Genomic DNA, 24,908 nt, shown 5'->3' on the forward strand with positions numbered 1-24,908 from the left:
ACATACGGTGCATGGAGAAAGATGGCATTGCACGAGAAGTGAGATAAAAGTAAACAGGGTTTTTATAACCTACACCTAGATTTATACTGTCTAACTTAAAGATGGGATAGATACTCTTTAAGCTATCTTGTTTACCTTGCGACTCCCAAGAAAAAGTCCTTCCACTCGAAGAACATAAGGATCAGATAATCACTTTCATCAAAGGGAGTTTAATCAAAGTCGAAACGCTCGATCATCGAGAATTCGATTACGATCAAGCGTTCGTCACGAGTACAATTAATACTCGCGAGTCGCCGGCTGCGCGGAGATCGGAGAAGTTATTGCGTTCTCCTGCGCGTTAACGAGGAAACAATTTCTACGAATGCCACGGAAACATTGTGGCACAATCGTCGTTCACCCTTCGCTGATCATTTCGTCCTGGTAACAAACGAATCTTCGACACGTGCGCTATCTACTTCAACATTGCCAGTAAGTAATAGTGGATTTATAATACCTAAAACCCCCACTTTTTAACATTTGCCGTTTCTTCCAACGAATAAACGTTCCTTCTGAACTCGAACGGTCGGTGACGTCTTCGAACAACGAGAGCTTCTTTTATCCAGAAGCCGCTCCGATAAACAAATTGTTCCCCGAACGGTCGTTTTCTGCCATGTAAAATCATCTTTGCTTCCCCCACGTGCCGGGTGTCGTGCCTATAAACAAGTCGTCGTTAACGTCGAAATAACACGGCAGCCATCGCCAGCTGTTGGCAGCGTGCCTCTGTTGACATAACTTGAACAAAGTCGTTGACAAAGTCTCTCGATGGCAGCCTTTCTTTTTACGAGCCCGTTAGACCATTAAGCCCTGATAAATCTCTCTCGGGGTCCCAGCGGATCGTTACGCACTATTTTCATCCCGGTGTGAAAACATCTCTCGCCCCTTGTCTCTCCCTTGTCCCGTGGCCGCCAGAATTCCTCCCTGTTGGTCAACCCGGTGGCCGCCGCGAGCAAACAAACATTCCGTGCCACCCGTTAGGCGACACACGACCGTCCCGCCAGCACGCGCCTTTCAACCAACGATTATTAATAGCCCTTGCCCCGGCTAACTCTTTCCTCGGGCCTCAGGGATGGATCGAGGCGGCCTTAGACGAGAGATATCGATCTCCAGGGCTGCCAGACCTAACCCAACGCAGAGGGAAAAATTTTCGGGGTGCTTGGTTTCAACCCAGAGGCTACTGGGATGTCTGATCGGAATTCGGGTGATGGAAGACGACGACGCCGAGGATCTCTCGATCTGACGCTGGTCCTGTTCGGTAGCGTGCTCGGTGAGTTTTTCGTTTGGATACACCTAGCCAGTTGCGAAGGAATCTTTGGATTCGTTCACCCTCTAGCACCCTCTGGATCCCTAAGGTCATCCCTGAGGCCAAATATGAAATTTTGTAACAGTATTTGAGATTCTGGAACTCTCATAGTTTGGGGTGAGCAAAAGTCTCGCTCCGTCTGTGGCCTCAGAAGCTGGTGCTCCGCGTGGTTAGCCGTAAGTATGTCGCCACGAACACTGAGTTTCGCTCGTACATCACGCGGAAGTGGTTGACGAGTGTTCGACTTTCCGAAAGCATGTGCTGTCGTTGCTCTAAAATAAAGCGGAAACCGTGTACCTCGTTTTCACCCTCGTTCCACGAGACTGATTTACGAGCTAAAAAGCGACGCGTTGTCTCGTGCTCGGTAGAGGACAACGCCAGGGAATTGGGTCTCGCGCACTTAACTCGAACGCTTTTCGTCGTGGTTGCTAAGAGATTTGGACACTTTTGTTCGCAGACGATGCCGTACGACTCGCAGCAACGGGGAAGCGACGCTGCGGAATGCTCGCTCGGGAGTTTAGCGAAGAAAATCGAGGGCTGCATAGTCAGGTAAGTTTTTTGGGATGAATAGATTCTATACAGTTCGGTCTAGGAACGAGTTAGATTTTCTAGAGTCATAATCCTCGACTACCTCTAGAATTAAATTCTTTTTTCGGTCCTTTCTAAGATCGAGTCTAGAGGGAAACGAACGTCATAGGGCGAACGTCGAAACCGATCGAATCGAACGTGTTCGGTCGGTTCTTCGGGTCGAAAAAGGGGTTGAAGGGTCGAGGATCGTTGACCATCCTCGCAGCCTAAAGGCATTCGTTGATTACCGACCGAGGAGAGCCGCGGGATTTTAATTAGCGGCGTTTGCTCTTCGCAAACACTGGCCAATCTGGCTTCCATCGTGTAAGCGCTCGTGTACGTGCTACCAGGCGGATTTTAAAGTAAAAATTCTAGAGTCTTTGACTCTTTGGCATCGCTGGTCGACGCGAGATTTGTTCTCGGATTTGGCGCGATTTGCGAGATATGCGCGCCAAAAAATTATTATCCAGCGATGGATGATAAACGTGGAGTATTTTTTTTTTGTTCTCGGTTCTACAGGTTTTTGGAGTTCGCAGAGCTATTAAATATTCGTAAACGAAGAATGGTGCGCGCGAATAGATGGGTTCGACACTTATGTAAGATAATCAAGCTACTCTCGAAGTTCCCAACACATATGACCCCGTCAAAGGAAAGAAATGATAGGAAACGTGTAACGTAGAATTGCATATCGCAAGAAAGATTGGCGTAATGCAAGAAATCCGACAACCGAGGAGACTAGAGGCGTGCGATTCGCGGTAGCCACTCGGTATCGCGATAAAAACGACCGCAGTTGCAAGAGGATCGACCGTTAGGCGATCGTCGAGGCGTTCTTCGTCGTCAGGTCGGCCCAGGAAACGGCGGAGGTGACGAGGGTAATATTTCAAAGCTCGTTGAGAGCCAGAGAGGACCGCGCGGCGCGGAATGCCGGGAGTAATTTGAACAAACGTACGACAACGTCTCATTTGTCAAGCGTGTGACGCGCGGACTGGCGAGAGCGACAACGACGGCTACGAGCTTGAAATACCGACGACCATGGACACTTTTTTTCCTCTCCCCGTTCATTCGCGAGGAATTCGATCCGTAATGAGTTGGTGGCGAAAGTGTCTTATTGTCGCGATGGAGAGAGAAATCGGGAAGATCAAGTCGAGGAAGATTGAGCGTCGACTTCGTTCATTTAGAAATATCTGTCGAGATCATGCTCTGAAGTTGGATGGGTTAAAAACTGTCTCGGCTGTTCATCGCCTCGTAAATTTGAAACTACTCATAGGCGTACAAGCTACATCAAACTTTTGATTAGCTAACATATCTGAAATTGTACAATTGCGACGATTTCTGGCGCTGGCGCGTTACACATGGTGCGAATGAAGGGAGCTAAAAAGGGAGTTCATCGTTACGGTAAGTCTATCGCTAAATCGCCATGCTTAAGGGCAAAGCTTCTATTGACAGTCTCGCGAGGCTGTCGTGTATCGAAAACGACGCAGTGGACACGAAGGGGTTAATTTCTTCGAAAATTGGTTTGCGTGTTAAAGTCGTTTCCCCTCGCGGCTTCACGCGAGTTCTTCTGGCTTCATTGAGGTGCTGGAGTCCGAGACGCGACGATCAGTGTCGGGTAAGTAATAGCTCGAAGTAATTGTACGGAAACGAGCAACGATCCCGCGGAAGGCAGATCGTCTGTCCGCCGACGAGAGTACAAAAAGCAGCACCCTTGTCGTGGGTGACGAGGCGATTTCGACGACCCTCGTTTTGTAAACTAGGCGCGAGGGAATTTCGAGCTAAAAAGCGGGTGATTAATGATCGTTGGTCTCTAAAAAGGTCGTCGCGTCCCACGGGCTGTCTCTTTTCATCGCGCGGGAACGAGGAGTTCCTTAGAGCTGCGAGCTAGTAATTGATTCCGGATTACATGTCGCCGACGAGAAACACGACCGTCACGTTACGACTCCTGACATCGTCGCGCTGTAATCTGTACGCGTTCCGACACGCAGAGAAATTATTTTGTCGATGCTTTAAAGAAAACGCTATATGCTTCAATGTCCTCCGTATGGAGAGATTAATCCTAGTTATCTTGTCCTACTGGTTCTTACATTCTGAATCTTACAAGCTTCGATGAACGTCCACGTATAAATGTGTTAAGACTGTTGCCAAATGTCTGTCACTCAAACCTGAACTACTAGTTCGCCGCATTCGATCCCGTCGATCCGAAAACCGATTCCGCAGCGTTCTAAAGAGCGATCGAGCAACCAGCACCGCGGAAGGAGCTGACTTTCGTTTTGCAAACGTCCCTCGATCAGTCACTGTAATTGGTAACCCCCTCGCGAGACGAATGTTAATATCTTCGAGCGCAGAAAAAAAGCTCGAGAACAAATTGAATCACCGGGGCTCCGCGCGCGGGGCAAAAGGTCACTGGAAGAACTCGACCTTGTTCCCAACTCCGCGAGCCAACTGGCTAATAATTAAAATCCTTCGGAGCGTTCATTTTCCGTTCGAAATTAGCCGCGACCGTAACTACACTCGTTAGGTCGTCCTTGGCTGGAGGGTGGACGCAACGAGGCGGCATCCGATAAAAATGGAAAATATCGCGTCTCTCTAGGTTACCACCGATGCAAGAGAACAGAGTCTAGAAACGATTGCTCTTGCTATGGTCATTCTGAATTCTCAGATAAATCGGTAATCGTAAAAACTTTCAACGGTTAAGTAATATTCCATTACTCGAATATTCAAAGCCTAATGGTATTATTCGAATACCCACTAAATATTAAAACAATAATATTCCAATAGTCTCAGTCCTAATCGAGAGACCATCGTCGAAGCAGGATAGAGCCGCTTCGCATAGCGGTAAACGCAATTACAGTATCGGATTACGTTCTCCCTCCTCACGAGTTTCGAATATCAATGTTCATTTCGTGAACGCATCGCGACGCGGAAAAATTGGGGCGATTTGCGGTCGTACCGAAGGAGATTCCGAGAAAAGCTCGCTTCAAACTCGATTTCAGACGCAACGCCGACCGCAAATCGTTTTCATTTTTCCCGCCGGGGCAACCCGCGTTATCTTCGAATCGATCTTTCTCCTGCCTCGAAAGCTGAGCCCTTTCGAACCTGAAAAACTCGAAATATTTTGTAACAAACAATTGATTAGATTCAACTCGATTTCCAATTAAGGATCGCTACTTCCGATCACTGTCTGTCAAATCTCCATATGAAAAGACGAGTGCCGAGGCGTCCCGTGTCGTGTAGATCGCCAGCGTCGACCTGTACGACGTTCGAGATCGGTTTACACGAATCGAAAAAGTCGCCTCGCGTTTCGCCGGTGTCTAGCTGTCAGGGATAAGGACTGAAATAACAGAGACGCATTAGCGTCGCGAGGATCAAAGTGCGGGGAACACCGACGGAGCGACACGGCGCGAGAGAGAACAAGAGAGAGCGACGGAGAAATACTGAAAAAAAAAGACGAAAATAGGAAAGCCACCCAGGCTGTCGTGTCCCGTGTCTTTAGCGCATACGTTAATGCCTGTCGACCAACCTGGACCTCGTCCTCTATAATTAGCCTGTATTGTGTTACTCGCGAGCGGATTATTGCGCTCATAAACCGTTCATAAAGTTTTTCGGCGAGCTCCGTCCGACGACGACGTTTGTTGTTGCTCGCGAACCTGGATCGAGGCCTGCAACACGCATCCCTGAGTCGAGAAAGACTTGTTGGTCGTTGAAATCGTTCTCGATCAGCTTTAGAAATACGTGTAGAAATGGTCCTTCTCTATGCACACTTTTTGTTACTCCTGGATCGATGGAAATTTATCTTATCACACTACATGTCACTACGGTGATATTATCGCATTTATTACATGTACAAAAATCTACCTAATAAAAATATTTTCAGGATCAAATCTAAAGCAACGTAGCTACATACCCGTGACGTTCAAAGACGAAATCCTATTCCGCTACGGAACGAGGGGATCCCCGTTTATTTATTTCCGCGTGTAATCCGCGCGTTGTAATGGATCTTCGCCTCGATGCGATGCGATAAATCGGTTGCGCGGGAACACACGGGCGCACCGTAAACGAACAGAGAAAGTCGTAATGAGGCCCCGTCAGCCCGGCCAGGAATATTATAAAATGCACCGCGGTGTATAAATTAAAGTCTGCTTTACCGGGGCAATAACGACGCGAATACAATTCTGATTACGTAATTATCCCAGGGACCTTGTTGTCTTGCGCGCTGCGGTTGGTACACGCGCGGAAGTGCGCGGAACGGAGCAATAAATTTCGACGGGGTTCAACGGACTCTCCGTTTCCCTTTTCCCTCTTTAACGCGTTTCACAGCTGATCGTCGTGGCTTTCTTCCGCCCTGAACGCAATTGTTTTTTTATTTATTTTAACTGTGAATCAGATTGGCAGTTCCAAAGCAGCTACGAACTAAAGCAACTAAAAGCAGAGCAACAAATGGGATAACTCGTCTATCTCGCTCAGCGTTACTTGTTGAAGCGACAACACATTTTTCCTCGCTCAAGTAGTGATTGAAGGAACCTTGTCAGGGTGCAAAAAACCCGACCGTTGCGTCATCGGGTTTTTAATGCTAAAAGGGGGACGTCCAGACTGCTATCGGGACTCGTATCACGAGAAACGCTACATCAACGAAAACATGCATGCGACATTTATACACTCGAAGCGCATCGATGCCCGCGGCGCTCGATGCATCGACTCCGAAACGTTCTCTGTCTAGGACATCCTGCAATTTTGCACGATAAATTATTTATACGACTCCAGATACGATAAGTTACGACCATGGCTGCGTCAGGGATTATTGACATTTTCGCTGAAATTAATACTTTGTATTCCGCCAGCGTCCGTTCGCGATTACGCGGCAATTATCCTGCCAATTATGCAAAACTGGTTTCGCGAATAATTATCCGATTAATGTGCTGGACGTGTTAGTCGAGCCGTATTGGTCAGGGAACGACTAACGGGCCTTGACATAGAAACGTTTGGCAACAGTTATGGCATTTGTACGTACGCAGAAGTATAAAGAAAGAGTCGGTAATAACAATGGAAGATGTACTTGTTTGTACTTGAACTTATTACTATTTAGTTTAGTCCCGAGTTCACTCTTTTCCTCCGTTTTAAACAATTAATAGTACCAGTTTATCGAGCATATACAAGAACAGTTTCGCGTTGCGAGTCATCTTCGCTGCGGCAACAGTGATTGGCGGATCTCAATGGTCGAAACGAATCCGCTGGATTTCTGCAGGCGGTCGAATGTTTCGGACCAGGAAATCCAGATCTAGAGACGTCAGTTCCAGAATGCGGTAGAACACTACGCAGCGTATTAACCCTGGTATTGTAGATGTCAGAATTGTTCAAATAGTAGCGAAATCAGGTGTCTCGAGACATGTGCAGAGTAACGTAGCGCTACTACACAAGGTGATCTCTTGGATGAAAGTGATCCAAAATTGTCAAATAATATGTTACGCAACTTAAAGAATATCAATGAATCCGTTCCAAGAAGAATAGAAGCTTCGCTGAATGCACGATGGTTGAAAGAAACAATGTTCCAGATGTTTACGCTATTTCATCCATCGCGAGCTAAACTAATGCATCGACCATCGGTTGCCACTGTTCATAAATCTCGTTTGCTCTCAGATCTCGCTTCTAGCAAAAACTCTGTCCAGTACCGGCATTCCTTCCAATCTCGCGATCATAAGAAGAATCGTAATCATAACTTTTCCTTTTGCAAATCGTAACTGTAAAAGGAGAAGGCGATCGCAGGGAAAAAGCGGAAGATCCATCGATTACCGATGATCAGCTCATCTTTCCCAGTTACTTTTCCCATCAAATGTACGTCTCTGCAAGAACGATTCGAGCATGCTCGGACGGACGAGTGTCCGAGCGGAGAGATTACACCGGTAGCGAGTGTTGGTTCGTCGAGTAGAAGGCCCCGATAGCGGTAAGCTCGTTAAGCTCGTGGCTCGTACACCGAAGAGGAGAATGACAGTCGTGTCCCGGTGTGGGACCAATGGAAGCGTGTGTTCGCGGGTAATAAAGTCGCCGGACGTCCAAGCAGAAGTGGGTTTTGTCCTGTACCGATAATGGCGGCACTTCATCAAGGCTCCTCGGCTCTAACCCCTCTTCCTGCGGGACACACGTACACCTAGCGCGTCTTCGTCCCGCAGGAGGCCATCTGTTTCGTCATTACCGGCGGGCAGTAAACCACCTCCCACCCCTCGCTCGTTGCGCCTTGTCCACGTCCCACGGGTGATACATCGTGTTTTCTTATTTGCCGGACGTGCTGCGGGAAAATCGTCCGAGAAAATCGAGTGATTTGTCCGGGAGGTGTTAATGGCCGACCGTATACCCTCCGCAGCCGGTTGCCGACGACTCTGGTACGTCGTCCTGCCTTTTCCTCTTCGCTTCTTTCCCTTCGAGTCACGTACCAACGCGACCATCGCGCGTTGTTTGACCGATTCCTCGCGCCTCGTTGCCAGTTGCTTCTTCAGAGATGACCATTTCGTCCGGGGACCCCTTCTTTTGTCTTCTAGTAGACGGTCTTGATCAAGATTCAACGCGTATGCAATCACTACTATCGAAGGATCCAAGTCTTGTTCCTCAAAGCGCCGCGCGCTCCTCCAATTTGCCTCCGTCTCGCCCAAAGCGTTCTCCTCCAGAAAAATCCATTAATCTCCGCGAGAGGCTATCGCGCGCCAGCGATCATAAAAATAGACAGTCACTCGAGGAACCCCTTTCGTCCACCTATTTCGAGGATGACGACAAGTTCACTTCGGCGAGCCGACGAGGAGGGTAGTCATCGAGGAGCAGAGAGAAAGAGCGAGAGAGGGAGCGTATACGTGCCGCGTATACCGCAGCAGAAGAATATCTTCGGGAGCCGTGAACCTGTCAATAAGGTGGATTCCGAGCTGCTTCTTCGGTAGTGATGGCCTAAAAGAAGTGCCGCTTGCACAACGCCGCTAGAGGAAGAGAAAACGAGAGCCGATCATCGTCCTGACGAAGGGAGTCTCGATCCTTGGCGGCTAGGAGAGGCGAGGAGAGAAGAGAGTGGATATACCGCTGGTCTCTGGGATCTCGGAAGCTCGTCTCACCCTTCTCGGGGGCCGGCGTGACTTGCAGCTCGATTTCTGGCACAGAGAGCTGACGGATGCCCGGTCTGGTGCTTTTCTTCGAATGCCGTATCGGGACACGATGATGCCAGCGCGCTAGTCATTAGGCGGTATCGCGCGAGAGATCGTTAAGGAGCAGCCTGTAAAAGGAACGCGCCGACGTCGGTTACGCTCTCCTCCCCGAGAGCTTTGCTCGCTTTCTATCTCGGTGACGTTATGTAATTACCGCCCGATGAAGTACGCGTCGATCGATGATACCTACCAGCACCGAGAACTCTATGTCTCATCGCCTGATCTGTCAGTTTAATCTCTGAGGACGCTGATAGCGTCCTTCGAGTCTCTTCGTTGTCTTTGGAGATCAAAATCGGTACCCTCGTTTAAAGCGACTAAATTCAAATTAAATACCTTCTTTCAAACTCAACCTCTTTTTCGTGGATTCTATATCATTCTATATATAGCCTCAGCGTCACCAAATCCTGACTTATATTCTGTCGCGCGATATCCTAAGTCTCGCCCTGTTCTGTTACCTTCGATCCTATCTTAAAACGCTTAACAACCCCTCGAAGGACACTCTAGCCTTTTCCCAGACCGTTCACTGGGTTCGTATCCCTTCTAAACTGAACTGTAATTAATTAGTCCACTAGACGTCTAAAATGATAAAAAAAGTGTCAAATTGTTTATAATATATAAACAAAATGGTCCCACAACTCCACCCTGGCATCTCCCGCTGTCGGAAACGTTACGCTCGATTCAGTGGCCTCCCTGCGAGAGGTCGGGATGTCAGCTCGAGCTGTTCGCAAAAAGAAAACTCCCTCGAAGCATAACCGACGCGAAAACGCTTCTTGCTCGGGATCGTTGTAGCGGAACGGCGACTTTGTATTACTCTCGGACGCGTTCTTTGTCCACGGGTCGAGGAATTAACGCGCGATTATGCCCGGTGCGTTATACCGTGCCGAATGAAAGGCGCTCACGATGTTCCGAGAGCACAGGATTCATCCTCCCAATCCGGTCGAGCCGCTTGATGTCGTCGTCGCGCAGGAATGCCAGGGAGTCATCCATCGGGTATCCATCAACTCTGATATACCCGGACCTCTCGGTTCCAGTGGCTGAGTATCAAAATGAATAAGAAAAAAATTGCTCGGAGAATAAACTGGTTACATTTGTCGAGCGGCGTTGTGGCTCGGGCGAGGGTAGGGAGGTGTGGCGTGACAAGAGGCGTAATTACGCTAAACGATTTCCGAGGAGGCCCGGCACCGACTGGCCTAACGATTGTAAATGCGGTGGCAAGAAGGATAGTCGCTGTCGCTGTGAGCATTGCACCTTTCAAGAGGCCGTTCCACGTCCTTGCCTCGTGTGAATCGGGAGATTAGCCGATTCACGACGACCGTGGTTCTTGTATCGGTGACTCGGGGCCCGACGGTCACGGCGACCATATAATGGGACGACCCGTTTTTCGACACGCTTTTCTTTCGACACCGAGTCGTTGCACAGCGCCGCCGACAGCAGGAAGACTGTTCACCAAAGACGAGCTCTAGCCGATAGATGAGATGTGCTTGGAACGAATAGATGTCCAGAATTGTGTACAAGGTGATACACTTCGAGTTTTTTGGGGCTTGGTCAATGACAAAATGTGTCTAATCTCCGCCATTGGTTCTCTGGGCTTCACCTGAATCCAAAGTATTGTATCCGAGGAAAATAAAACGGACGATTTAATAGGCTACTTTTACTAGGTCACTATGTATATGGCTAATCGCGCAGCACGTCGATCGTAGATTCAGTTAGCGGAACGAAACGCTTTTCGGTAAATTAGCGTTGTCCCGATGGTTTAGGCTAAGCGCAGAGAGAGTTGTTTGTTTACCGATTGTAATTGCACCGGCCGCATTGGTATTGGCGCGTGGTTACCCTAATGCTGGAATTGAGATAATTCAAATATAAATAACACGCTTATCCACCATACAACCATGGTGAATTGGATTATCTCGTTCAACGATTAGAAAGTTACCTTTTAAGTCGGAGTACATTGGGATCGTTTACGATTGCTTCCTCGTGTCGAGTCAAACTCATGCCAATCGAGTATAAATTGAAATCTTTATGCGTGCCAGAACAATTATTAAATGGGACAACCCATCGTAATTTCCCATAATCCACGGGGAAACACGTGGAAACCACTTACAGGAAAGCACGCGTTTCTTGCAAAATATTATTTGAAAGAGTCTCTTAACACTTCTTATCTCAGCGCACTAATATTCTAAGCATCTGGTGCATAAACAGCTAAACTCTCATTCTCAATGCACACGATTATGCACACGTACACAATTTAAACTATGGCAAGCTTGACTCCCCAACATCGACAACCTTCGACGAAACAACATTTTAATCGAATCTACCCCTGTCCAGCGCATGAGTTCATTTATTTCCACGGTAACCTGGTTAATAACTCGATACTCGAGCCGAAACTACGAGACCTGACGGAACAACCTCTGAAATTTCGAACTTCTAAACTCTCTTTTGCAAACAGGAGGAATCCATAAAAAAAAAAATGTGTTGTCGCAAACACAAGCCTTGATTTACAAATACCACATAGTAAGAACAGCTAATCGTTGAAAAGTTTGCCAACCAGAAGGTCTCTAGCACCCATTAACGTCGAAGAGACGCTTCGATGGTCCATCCACTGATGCAGCCTCGCGGAGGCTTCATTAGCCGACTTTAATTACAGGGCGACCAAGATCGTTGTCGCGAGAAGAGGATGGCGGTCGGTTTGATAGACGCCAGCACGGTCGATCATTTATCATCCTGGAAGAAATTATCGTAATTAATATCGCCAGCGTGGCAATCGTACTCGCGGATGTCGCGGCGTCGATTTTTCTTCTTCGAATTGCTGCAGCGATCCAACCTCTCCAACTTCTTTCGTCGAAACGGAATCGTTTACGTCTGCGTCGCATTTTATGGACCGTAACCAGGAAACGAATTAAACGGCTAGAAAAATCGACGAACCGGTTTCGTTAAAGCGTCTTCGTCCGACGGACAAATAGATTAGGCGGGCGGCGTGATTTATTCGTTCCGGGCAGGTCTCCCGTAAAATAGGAAAATTTATTGCTGTTACGCAGGGATCGACCACTTAAAGCAAGGCCGTCTGAATAATTCCTCCGTTCTTATGGATAGAGAGAAATGTTTCACGCGGAAGTTATTACGTTTCCAGGGTTATGTCGTACGATGCCTTTCAATTCAAATGGAAACTTGAAATGCGTTAGGTCGCTAAATTTTCTTCGAATGTACTGGGTTTAAGATTGCGACAGATGGTGGTTTCGAAATTCTAAATTTCTTGTAGCAACCCTTCTAAATTTCCACCGTATAATAAGGAGCCAAAGCGATTACTTTTGCCATTTTCATTACCTTTATCAATTCCCGGCAGTTGGGCCGCCCGTTGTCAGCCCCTCCGCAATTACCACGCGCCTAGCAGACGTCAGAAGCTGAAATTCGGGCGCAGTTTCGCGAGCGCGTCAAAATCGGGGCCAATTAAATCACACCCTCGGGGTCGCAGTTAGAGGTCACGGCGAAACTGACGGCAGTCGTTCGGTCCTCCTCGGTGGCGGAGAGGTTCGAGCAATAACATTAATCCAGGACGGCGCGGTGGCCGGTGAGGTCGTCTTCTCGTGGTCGACGTTAGGTCCACGGTGAGCAATCCCCAGTGGTCGAGATATCCAGGTATAAAGCAGCCCCGTGGAATGGACTCGCAAACTCTCCCTTCTGCTTTGGTCACGAGCTGTCTCGACTCTGTCGCGGTTTGTCCCTAGACTGGATGCGGTCGAGACCCGTACCTAAATTCCCTTTCCACCATCTCTGTAATTTTAATAAGCCATATTACGAGCTCGTACCGACGGAAACAGCTTCCTTTTGTCAGGGCAAACGCGTTCTCGTCGTCCTAGGGATAATACGTGCTTAAACATGAGGCCTCACAGTGAGGCGAGGCTCATTGTTTGGGTAATTTCGACCTGATACGAGTGAAGTTTGTAGCGGGGGACTGTTTTGGAAACTTGTTGCGATCGATTCGAGTTTCAAGGAGACGAAGAATTCTTACGTTTATGCTAGAGAGTATATATCCTCGATCAACCCAGGTGTTACGAGTCGTAAGTATTAACCTTTTCTCTTTCTATGTCCATTCAGACTTGACAGGACAATATAGAAATCATGAAATCTGGACTGCAGAGAATTGAGACAGTTGTCAAAGATGAAATAAATGTGGAAATGTTTTATCATTGCTGTTTTGACAACCCTAACGACTCTCATTAAAGCGTGGATTCGAGAAGACAATAGAGAAAAAGAATTTGGAGGGTCGTCGCCGAGCAGATTAGCGTATTACGCATTTGTTCTTTCATTCGTTTTGGAGCGGGAGGTCGTTTGGTATAAATGGGATATCGCTTTAATGAATTTCCAGCGGAACGTCAGGAGGCGTCATCCCCAGCGCAGAAGGCGGTTGTTCGAGGGATTAAGTGGGGCAATCTGCGGCATTTTTTTCCCGCAAACGACCAGATTTTTATGCCTAATTAATCGCCAGATATCCGAGGGCGGGCAACAAGGATTACGGCGAAATTCGCGCGATATCCGTCTTTCAACTGGGGCGATGCGATGATTTGTGTCCGCGATTAGGAAATTACACCCCTCTTAATTAGATTTTATAGAAACGCCTGCGATAAATCGCCGAGGCTACCCCGAGTATTGCAAAGTCGATGTGTAAAACTTGAAAAGGATATTAGTCGTTCAAGTAACTACTACAAGCACTGACAAACTCGAAATTCTGAATTTGACGAATCGTTGCGCGTTTCAAGGGATGGCAATCGAGCAGCGGGAAAGGAAACAGTTGCTCGAGTCCGGGACACTTTTCGTTCGCATTTATCAATCGGGGAGGCAACTTGGAAACGCTACTTTTGGTAGTCGGGAAGAAACTGCAGGAGCCCGAAGTTATCCGCGAACTTTCGAGTGCAGAGCCGGCTGATTTATCGAGCTCATTACTGCCAGGAAAGAGGGAGGACTACAGCAACAGCCACCCCAACGGCGTGTTTTACAAGACGGCATTAATTGCTCGAATTAAATATGCACCTCTCTCCGTGGCGTAATTTATTTCGGTTTCCTTAAGCGCTTTAAGTCGTCGAGAACTCGCCGCCACGGCATCGCAGACGCTTTCCACGGACGTTAATAATGGCCCCGTAGGATATTAATTGACGCTGTTCCCGTAAAAAGCTCACGCTTAATCCTGACCGCGCCACACTTCCTCGGGGACCTGCCGTCAAGATCGCGACTGTCGCGTTTCTCCTTCAAAGGATAACATGATAGGGTAAAGGGTAGTGTATAGGGGTTGGATTCGAGTCTGTATTCGTAACTCGTGGTGAAGCTAGCACTGGTTGTAGCCAACCCTGAAGAATTCAAGTTTTTCGAAATATACATCGAAATGAAAATTCATAACACATATCTTTATCGTTTCAGGAACGCTTTGGACGAAGAGGGACGAGCGCAGAAAGCTCTCTTCCTGCTGAAATCGCGAGATCGTCAAATAGCTTTCCTGCAGAAGCGAGTCGCGGAGCTGGAGGACACCACCGCCTGTCTACACGAAATCAGTCTAAGGAACTCTTTCAGAACGTCTATGTCGGACAAGAACAAAATTACCACTCGAAGCGAAAAATCATTAAAGACGGACGGTGACACCGATGAGAAGAGCATCGACCATGACTCCAGTCTCGTCGACACGTCGTGGGAGAGCCTGGAAAGGAAAACTTTCAAAGACTTTCATAGTTCATCGGTGCATGTACTCCAAGTGCCTCACTTGGAGCTGTCCAGGTCTTCCGTTTCAAACTCGGAGAAAGACATCTTTTCTACACCTGCCTTGGATTTGGTTCCTGATAAGAAAAAGCATCGCAACTGCGTTACCAATCGGGATGAAAATTGGGCAGAGGATGGCAAGCAGAATAACAAAGTTCTGAAGAACGCGTTTTCCAAAAGTGAGACGAGGCTCACAACAGCAAATAATCAGCAGATTACAAACACTGTACCAATTCCCCTGAGGGAGAACGAGATGAAAAGCGAACAGGCGATCAAGAAGAAAATAGATCACGAATGCAAAATCACCGAGAAACCTGCTTCTGGTCTTATAGAGACTTTCGAAGGAAACGATTGCTCTGTTTCGCGCGTCAAGCAGCAAAGGTCGAACCCACCGAGAATATCTTCCAGCGTTCCCTGGATAAGGGCGAAACACAGCTTGCGGAAGAAGCTTCGCGGTTTCGAGTCGAAGACTGGGAGACAACTGGAGCAGCTACCCGTTGGAGATGGACATCTGACGTTTGCGGCGTTTGGGTGAGTAAGATTTATGGTCAGTTTGCAAATATATGTTCCTGATGGAATCCAGCTTATACCATACTATAATGTAGACAACAAAACTGCCTATAATTTTGCGTTGTCAAAGTAAAGGTTTTCAAAAAATACGTCGATAGTTGTGATACGTTTTCGCGAGAAAAGTCGTCGGCTGTCGCTTCCACGATCACTTGTTCAATTATGGGGGCGGTAATACGAAGCTAGGAGTTCAGCGTCGAATCGATCTTCTCCTGACAGGGTTGGGAAACGCTGATCGATTCGGTAAGGCACCGACTAACGCTCGTAGGATGGATCTGGCCCGAGCCGGCACGTACGCGTCGATTTTTCCCGCTCGTTGGTCGATCCCGGCCCATAGACATGAAAATGCATGTAATTAGCTGAAATTGATGTTGAACGCGAGCGTGGCCGCAATTTTAATCGGCTGTCGTATGATAATTACGCGTGGCGAGCAGCCCTCGACCCACGCCGGATAAATCATCTCTCACTCTCGCTTCATCCACTCCGCTCTGCTCAGCTCGCGCCATCGAGAAGCCCGCAACGATTCCCAGGTATTCATTTACCTCGTATTAATCAATTTGTGAAATTGATTACGGCTAGTCTTGGCCCCGTAACGAGGGTTGCTCTATGGAACGGGGAAGAACCGCGGAGGAGAAAAGAGAGCAACTTTCTTCAGCGCGGGGAAACGTAGGTACTCTTTGCCCTTTATAGTCGCAGCGCTCTATGGATGGAAAGATGCTTTCGCAAACAGTCCAAACAGGTATTTGTTACTTTAAATTTGATATCTAGATTTTTTCTATTTTTTAATTCTCACGGCGTTCTACGACCTATCGGTCCACTTCTGACAATACACGTTCTCGTAATAATTTAATAAATAGTGTAGATCTGGCCCCGTTAATTATCCAAATATGCAAGTACCGTGGTAAATCGTAATTTCCACAATGGGAAAGGTTGGCATTGATTTTGGAGCGAAGTTGCAAACGAGAGCGTGTTCAACCTTTCGTTATTGTTTTGCGTGAAGCCGCCTAAACAATATTCCCAGAAGTCTTTCTTGCTCAAATGTTCGTAGATCTATGATAATGCATTGAGAATCGACCAAGGAAGAGCCTCTAATTATATTAACATATTAATTTCTCCTGCAATGTTTGTTTTATATATGCATTTTCGCTTTTAAGACAATAATCTCTTACGGAACAATGGGCAGTAAACTTTTACGATGGAGATTTACTAAAATTCTTCGTGGTTTTAATGGGGACGCGATTGTTGAGGATAGTATCCAAAAATAAAAAATGAAATTTTAAAAGTGCGGTTGGCAATGTTAATTGTAAGAAGGAAGTGACGCGATCGGTCATATTTTTGCTTTCTCAGCTTGTGTCGCAAGGAGAGAGGTCGAGAAATCGAACCGATCGAGTCGTCACGACTCGAGAAAGACGCTCCTTAAATCGTAGAACCGCTCGCGATCCGATGTTCGATACCGAGCTGACAGCCATTGCGATCCACCGCGGCGAAATTATCGACGGTGACGAAATCGAGGTGTTTCGGACGCCTCGTGACAGCCAGCGACTAGATGACCTTTAACCTTGAGCGCTCGTATTGCCGATCGACAGCCCGATTCCTGCGAAATCGGTCTAGGAATCGCGTTCGCGGGCCAGAGGTTAAGTAATTGTCAGAGACGACTATGACGACGGCGTTGCTTCGGGGAAGGACCTACTCTTTATCGACAAAAGAAATCGGTAACTGTTCCTAAACGATTGCTAGAACTTCTCGAGAGTTGTGCCTGAAACACGAACACTTGGAACTTTGCTGTTTTCGAGAAGAATTTCAATTATCTTTGTAGAATTAACCTCGGTCACCTTTAAAATCAGAGCAGGTCGATCCAATGCATTTGTCTGTCATCTAAAGTAAACAGGATGTACAAGGTGACCCAACACGCCTCATCCGCCATGAAACAACCTGTTCGTCATTTTATTGCATAAACGAGACATCCAGTAACAGTTTTTACATACCCAAACGATCGATGACAGAAAGAAATCCGAACAGGAAACCATAGACCGTAAACGTAAAGCCAGCCACCGGAGCAGAACGTTTGAATAAGTTGGTCGAACCAGGGAAAACAGTGGATCAATTACACGAGCCACCGAGCACATTAAAAATCTCAGGAGCGGAATACGTGTTACAGTTTTATTCCTAGATTGACAAGTGCTAAATAGAGGAACGCCGCGAACGGACCCAGTGGAGTCTGTCGAAAGTACATTAGGATCCATAAAAAGACTAATTGTGGTACCGATACCGATACTTGCTAACCGCTACCACTTAAGGAAGTAGAGTGTATCACCGTCCATCGATTTCTCTCGGACACCCATAGTTTCAAACGTACGATAATTAAAGGGGCAACGGTTAATACCCCGCCACGTATGCGATACGTCCGAGCTAATTACACGTTCCGCGTGGTTTAACGCGCAACAATTAAGAAACACGAAAAAAAGGAATATTATTCGCGTCTTTATGAGCCTCGCGTGTTCGTAGATCGCATCGAGCAACCGAGTCGAACGCGCCGAAACGCGAAAGGGAAGAAAAAAAATTGGGTTAATCGCGGTGCGCCGGTCGTGTTCCGTCGAGCAGCGTCTCGTCAAGAGCCGATCGCTCGTAAGTAATATCTTTATAGGACGCATAATGCAACAATTAAATTATGCGCGTGCCCGAGTCGCAAATTGGTCACGAGAAGCCATGGTCGTCTTATTTACATTATCACCTCGGGTATACGCGACGTCCAGCGCGACGATCGCCGCGATTCATCTTTATAGCGCGCTGGTAATTCGAAACGATCACCTCTTAATTCTACAGGGTGAACCGTGTAGGATGGGTACGTTAACCATTCGCGGTGTAACCGTGTTTTTGGGTTGCTTTTACATAACTTTGTTTAACGTTATTCGTGTTTTGCTTCAAGAATAACGAAAATAAAAAAAAAAGGAATACACATTCTAAGATGACGTCGCGTTCATCCCGCACGGTGCCCCCATAGTATGCAGCACCGAATAATTGGCGACCTTGAAACGACCTTGGAGAAGTAATTCTCTTCCCTATCATCGCATACGCCCACTGGTGCACGCTTCCCTCGCTTGTTCTTTCATAATTTTAATAACAGTGGAGGCGTATAGGGTGCTCATTATAAACAAGTCACCCTCTATATATTGGTTACGAGCGTTATCTTCACCCAACGTCAAAATTAATCCCCTTCGGTCAAAATTCGTCGGCTCACTCAAGTTTCGGGCCAGGCGACCGCACACAGGACATTAATTGACGACGTTTCGGGGCGAATATTATGAAAATACAAGCGTGTCAGCTCGGACAGAGCCTACCGAAGCGGACGAGTCGTTTGCGTAATTTGTTATTGCATACGCGAAGCCGTCGGTATATGGGATTAACGAGGGGGCCCATTAAATTTAACGACCATTGACTCGGACGTCCACGTGGATGGTCGCTGTTAACTCGATCGCCGCAACGAGATCTCCTCTTCCCTTCCTTCTCAGAGAGGGATTGATTTCTTCTGCGACTCTCCCGCGGACCATTTTTTCTTTCACACTTGGTACCCACTGGATCTTTTCATGGCAGAGTTGAAGCCTGGACACATCGGTGCGTGCGATCTAGGTGACGTCGAGTTGCGATGCATCGAATTTTGTCTTAGCTTTGGTAACTTTCCTAATTTTTGGAGTAAGCTGAGAAGGCTGATAATATTTGGCTCGCATTCCAAGTGCAAAGCGCTATCGTTATTTCTTATCGAAAAGATAGCACTACTTTCAACGGTTAAGGAATCGTCAAGAAAATTCAGGATGGAATCCTGTCCATCTATCGATAGATTCCTCGGGACCTGCTATAAAATCCTCACGTCTGCGACGTCCCAAGCTCCTGGTTTCAGCTCGCCTTCTCGTTACCTCGGCGTCCATCGCGATCGGCGGCAGCGTTTCTCGCTCAGCAGCGAATTTATACCGTCCAATTAGCAGAATCTCGGTGACGCCGTGGCGGACATTAAAAGAGGGCCAGCGGATAGACAGCCGGTGACAAAGCTAACGGGGCGTCCGTGCGACGTGTGTCCGGTAGCGTTGATCAGGAGGAATCGCGACGAGTGGCATCTTCACTCCGCGCACGTCCCGCGTTTCTTTCACCCGAGCTGCCGAACCTCCAATTAAAGCTGGCTGCCGCGACCGAGCTGGCAGCCACTCGCTTGTCCATCGCGTACACCTCGATCCCGAGATTCGAGCAAACAGATAACGCGAGATCAAGAGCCGCTATGGGTCGACGAGAACTTGGAAACGACGGAGGCGTTTCAAATAAAGCGGGTGCACGTATCGAAGGGAACAATACTGTGCAAAGGCGCAGCCACAGGTTGATCGTAATCCTAACCTCAAGGATAGCGCACTGGGAATTCGTTTTCATTAATTATTTCATTCGCCATATTGTTATAGAAATTCGAGTGAATATAAAGAATCGAGTGATTAAGTTTGATAATCAACGCTTTGTCTTTACAAACGATGCACAATTTTACAGTCACCCACTTTGGTCGTGAATTCACAGATGGGCATCTATCGTAGCAAGCAATCTTTGCATCGTAAACCTGGTTGATTCAGGCAAAACGAAAATTGAAACGGGAGATTCCTTAGAATTCAGGCGCGTCGATTGCGAGATAATCGTTCGTATTAGCCTCTGAAATTAACGAGCGGCACTTCTTCTCCCTCGGCGCGGCGACCAGCCAAGGAGCTTGGCCTAAGAAGCTGCGATACGAGAGAAGACAGCCGCTATCTACCTGACTCGTAGATTAGCGATCTCCCGGACGTTCCAGGAGGACGAAAATGACCGACGATCGGTGCTTTTATCGCGTCCAGAGGGGCTTGCCAGACATCGCCGAGCCAGAGATTTGCATAACCGTCCAAGAGGACGCTGGTAATACACAGCGATGGGATCAAGCACCTTAGGTTCGACCTCCGATCGACTAGATTCCAAGCTTTGCCCGAGGATCAGCTTCCTGTTGATACAATGCAACCTATGCTTGCTTGAAATTTTGGTTTCCTGCCATAAATATGTCCCTCGATATCTAAAGTACTACATGAATTACATGGTTCCAAAGTCACTTTCCAATAATTACACATTTTGCAAAAAAATAGCTTCAAGCTCAAAGGGCCAATTTTCCAAAATATGGACGTAATTTGCCTCTGGGTTACGTATATCGAGCACAACCCCATCCCTAAAGTCACCCCATCGACACGCGTCTTGGCCGCGTGTATGCAAACCGAAGCGCAACTCGAGGTTATCCGCGACCCCGATCGTGATTCATCGATCCGTCGTTCTCTCTCTACCTTTTTCCTGTCGTGCTCCGCCACCCGGTAGCCGGTGATCCTCTTACTTTCACGTTCTCTTTCTCTCCTCCTTTCTCCCCTTAATTCCCGATCGGTAAACTAACGAGAACGACGCCGCCGGCGCTCGCCCGAGTAAATTACGCGCGAGTTCCAGCGAGATCCGCCGTTCAAGGTCCGCTAACGGTCGACCGTTACCGGTGGGAATCGGCTCGAAGGACGAAACCCGGGAAGGACGAAGCTTCCTGGATCGACGCGCCGAGAGCCAGACGCTGAGCACCTCAGAGTCGATGGTAATTTGGTCCTTCGATGCCTGGATGCTCCGTTCGCCAGTTCTCGCTTTCGATCGCAATTAAAATGAACGTCGAAAGGGAAACTGATCTTGGAAATCAATTTTCCGACCTGTCTCTTCTCCAATCCAGTTCGTGCTCGTGAAAGGTGAAAGGGAGCTGGTAGTTTTGTGTAAATACAGCATGTCTATCCCAAAGAAGTTGATAATTTATCGCGTAAACACGTTCACACAAAAATACCGAGCAGGCAGTAACGTTTTCCAAACATTGTTAGTTCCTTGACCATTCCAATCGAAGGAAAAAAAAATGCTGACTTGAAAGAGTCAACATGTTTACGATGTACCCGCTGCATCCCAACAATGAGGCATCAAACACAAAGGAAAGTTCGAACAAGCAGAGGAAACGTTCGTTGCATTGTACTTAGATTTCCAATAATTGAAAGCTGGACGGCGAACAGGAGGCAGCGACGCATGAGAAAATACAAGAAGATCGGCTGAATAGTCCTACAACATTAGGCGTCTCTCGCGGTGTGTCCAGGAAAACCTGTTGTCGATACGCGCCGAGTGCTCGGCTATCCGAGGAAAGGAAATGATAGACGATTATGATCCGCCACTTTCTCATCCTTTCGCGAAAGGCTATTGAACTTGAAAAAGGATGCAAGCAAGATCTGTAACTCTCGCGGTCTCTCTAAACATACCCTTTTTTCCTTCCAAATGATCCATCATCCTCGAACGGTGTTTCCTACTCGAGGCAATCTACCGACTGTTCTCTAATTCCACGCTTTGCCTCGGGATCGCGACAGAAACTCAACCTGGAGGAGCAAGAAGTTGACGTCGTATCCTGGAGAAATTCAAATTAAGAGGCCAATGGACACAGATGCATTTTACACAAGGTTACGTCCTTAAACCATTCAACTCGTCATCGAGAAGCAATATTGGTTACTAATATACTGCATTAATCGTTTGAATAATGAATCGTAGACGATCCATATATTGACTTATGAAATTGAGGTAATAACGAGTCGTCCAACGGAAAAGCCAGCGGGTGCAACACCTGGAGGAACGCGGTAAGGAAGGAGGATCGAATGGGTAACCCTAGACGCAGGGAGAACAGAAGACGAAGACGTCCCGCGGAGACGACAACTAGCCGAGGAACTAATCACACCGGTGCCTGACGTTCTTAGTTCATCACGAGGACCCAGGGTAATATGTACCAGCACGGCCACGATCTCGAACTAATCTAATATACCCTGTACGAACACCAAGGACCTGCTCTTCACGTGCACGTTCGCGTTACGGGTGTACCCGCTCCACTGTGCCAGGATACCGTGTTCCGACAGCACAGTCGGCCAAACTAGTCCACTTGCATCGAAATCCCAGGGAAATGATGCGCTATTCCAAGGAGTTTCCTACCGTGGAGTGGCTGAGTGATTCCCAGACTCGACGTTGTTTGCGGTGCTTACACGCAAACGTGAATAATTAAATAAAATAAATGCGCAAGTCTTGGAAATGTAACTGACAGAAGGAATCTTTAAATTCAGCATGTCATACACATTCTAGCGTGATAACCAGTTTGCACTTTGCTACCATGTCTCAAAGGCTATCTTTGAGCGATGCTAACATCTGGATGTAAAATCTAACGAATCGAGCATGCATGACATAAACTTGAATTCGTGCCGCGAACACCTCGCATACTCCACCAGGAATGTTATTTGAACAGCAAGACTAATAATTACCAGACCTTGGTCGATTTTCTTCACACATCCTCTAAAGCATTGAAAAGAACTGCGAATTCCAGACATTCTACTAATTATTTCAAATACTTTCTACTTAAAACACCGGTTTACCCCGTCGCCAACTGCTCACCTAACCGTATAGTCAACAGAACTGGTCTGTTTGCGCTGAATCCCAGCGAGATTATCGGGCTCATAAATCTCGAACTCGTTTCGCACGGACTGGTGCGAATGCAAAAATAGTACAGGAGGACATTGTAATTTTAAGCGGCCATACTCTGTGTGTAACGTATCCGTAGCGGCTGCTGCAGTTATCGGAGTTTACCAACGATGCATTAGAGGGTCTATAACCCTGGAAGAATCTTGCTTGCCTGTACCTGTCTCGAGCTGCGTGTAGCGACGCAAATCTGTTGAACGCTACCTCGGAAATAAGGTAAAAAGAAATTGTTCCTAAATCCAGAATCGCCCCACCACAGGTTCCTATTCGTTTCTTATTCGAAGCACGGTGATTGTGGCCAGAATCTAATTTTGTTTTGCTAAACAAAGTATCAGGATCGAGATTTGGCGAGGATCTGTGTCCTGGGTGCAGGAGGATGTAGTGCAGCTGAAATTGACCGCGGAAGAACTACATAGTTCTATCCACTGTACTCGGATACCTACTTAACCGTCCAAGGACAATGGCCGTGCTACCTTCGCAGTGAAACGCTATACACGATTATTTCGAGCGATATATCGCCCCTGTGAGCCCTGGCTGCTGGTAAAAGGACCTTTCCGGAGATCGAGATAGAGCTTATTGTCCTGGAATGACGCCAGGGCAGGTGTGTACGCTTAACAAATCGACCGTCGCAGCGGCGAGGCCGAGTACGACTTTCTTGCGCCTCCTTTTCTTTGTCTCTCTTCTTTACCTCTCCGACTCTGCTCATTTTTGAGCGAGTTTCCTTGATAAATCACTCTGTCGAGCCAGGGTACGAAGACTGACGGAAATTTGAACATTCGGGACACCGCTGTCGCGAAAAACACCTGCGCGTCGATGTCGGTGATATTTTGAGAAATGCTGACGAATCGAAAACTCACTTTTCATACTTAAATTGCTTGTTGGACGTTACGATGCAATCATCCGAATCCTTTGACTAATAGGAATTGGGTAGATCATATTTAGAGATAAGGTGAGTAACGAGGTCTTGTTGGGTAAGTTACGGGGTGAGATCTGTTTGATCTAGGTCAAACGGAAAGGATGGAATGCTTACCGTTTTACAATGTAGCCGGTGTAGTTCCCTCATGTTTGTAGTCGGTCCAAAAATCCATCCCCGTTTTTCTTGCACTCGATCCATTTACTCAAACTCTGTCCGTACTTTCCTGAAAACAGACGAGTACAACGTCGTTAAACTCCAGGATGCAACTGTGTTACTCTCGCTGAAAGGAATTTCATTGTACCCTTAACTGTGCTTTCGATCGAAGCTGCTGAAACTAGATTGCATTGTTGCAAAGTAACGAAGACGTAATTAACGCGTTAATTCGAAAGATCGCGCGCTAGGTGTAATTTTGTCCCAACGATAGCGCGTAATTTACGAGCATCTGGCCAGAGCTCCACCTTCCCTAGATCCATCCGATTCTCTACGGTGTCACGGGAACCAATTAAAATCTAGAAAAACTAAATCCCGTTTACTCGAGGCGTGCGATTAATTCGTCGTCGGCCAATTAAGCTAGCGATATGCCGAGGAATTAATTCGATCGCGATTCAGTTTGGAATGGTATCAATTACCCGGTTCTCTCGCTAATTAACAACAACGCTCTTAATTGATTGGCGACGCGTTGACCTTCGCAGGAAAGTAAATTCTAACGACGTGGCAAAAATTCTCCAATGTCTGAGCTTTTATTTATCGGTGTACTTGTAAAAAAATTCATAATTAAGAGATCGAAGGTCCAAGATCCTCGTAGATCAAATTTTGCATAAAGAGTGAATACGATTTACGATACAAAGTCATGCTTCGTACGAATCGTTGTTTTGCGATAAAAATATTACAATTTTAAATGCTGTATTTTATTCAGATTCAGATAGAGAGAAAGTTATTCCATTAATGTATGAATGTATACAGACTGCTTGTAAGCCTAACCTGATAGTAATTACGCGAAAGAAGTATGTAGAATAAAACAAAACAAAATACAGGA

At 47.1% G+C, this 24,908-nt stretch overlaps 1 protein-coding gene across 1 annotated transcript in view; it reads left to right on the top strand.

The window, feature by feature from the left end:
• The first annotated feature begins 1,799 nt into the window (after positions 1-1,799).
• LOC128885570 (uncharacterized) overlaps positions 1,800-24,908 on the top strand; it is a 143,449-nt gene continuing 120,340 nt past the window's right edge. The window contains exons 1-2 of the mRNA XM_054139669.1: positions 1,800-1,888; positions 14,491-15,354. Of these exons, the coding sequence (XP_053995644.1) occupies positions 1,800-1,888; positions 14,491-15,354 (953 nt within the window). The remainder of the gene's footprint in view (positions 1,889-14,490; positions 15,355-24,908) is intronic.

The sequence above is a fragment of the Hylaeus anthracinus genome, unplaced genomic scaffold, assembly GCF_026225885.1.
Source record: "Hylaeus anthracinus isolate JK02 unplaced genomic scaffold, UHH_iyHylAnth1.0_haploid 11981, whole genome shotgun sequence".
NCBI lineage: Eukaryota > Metazoa > Arthropoda > Insecta > Hymenoptera > Colletidae > Hylaeus > Hylaeus anthracinus.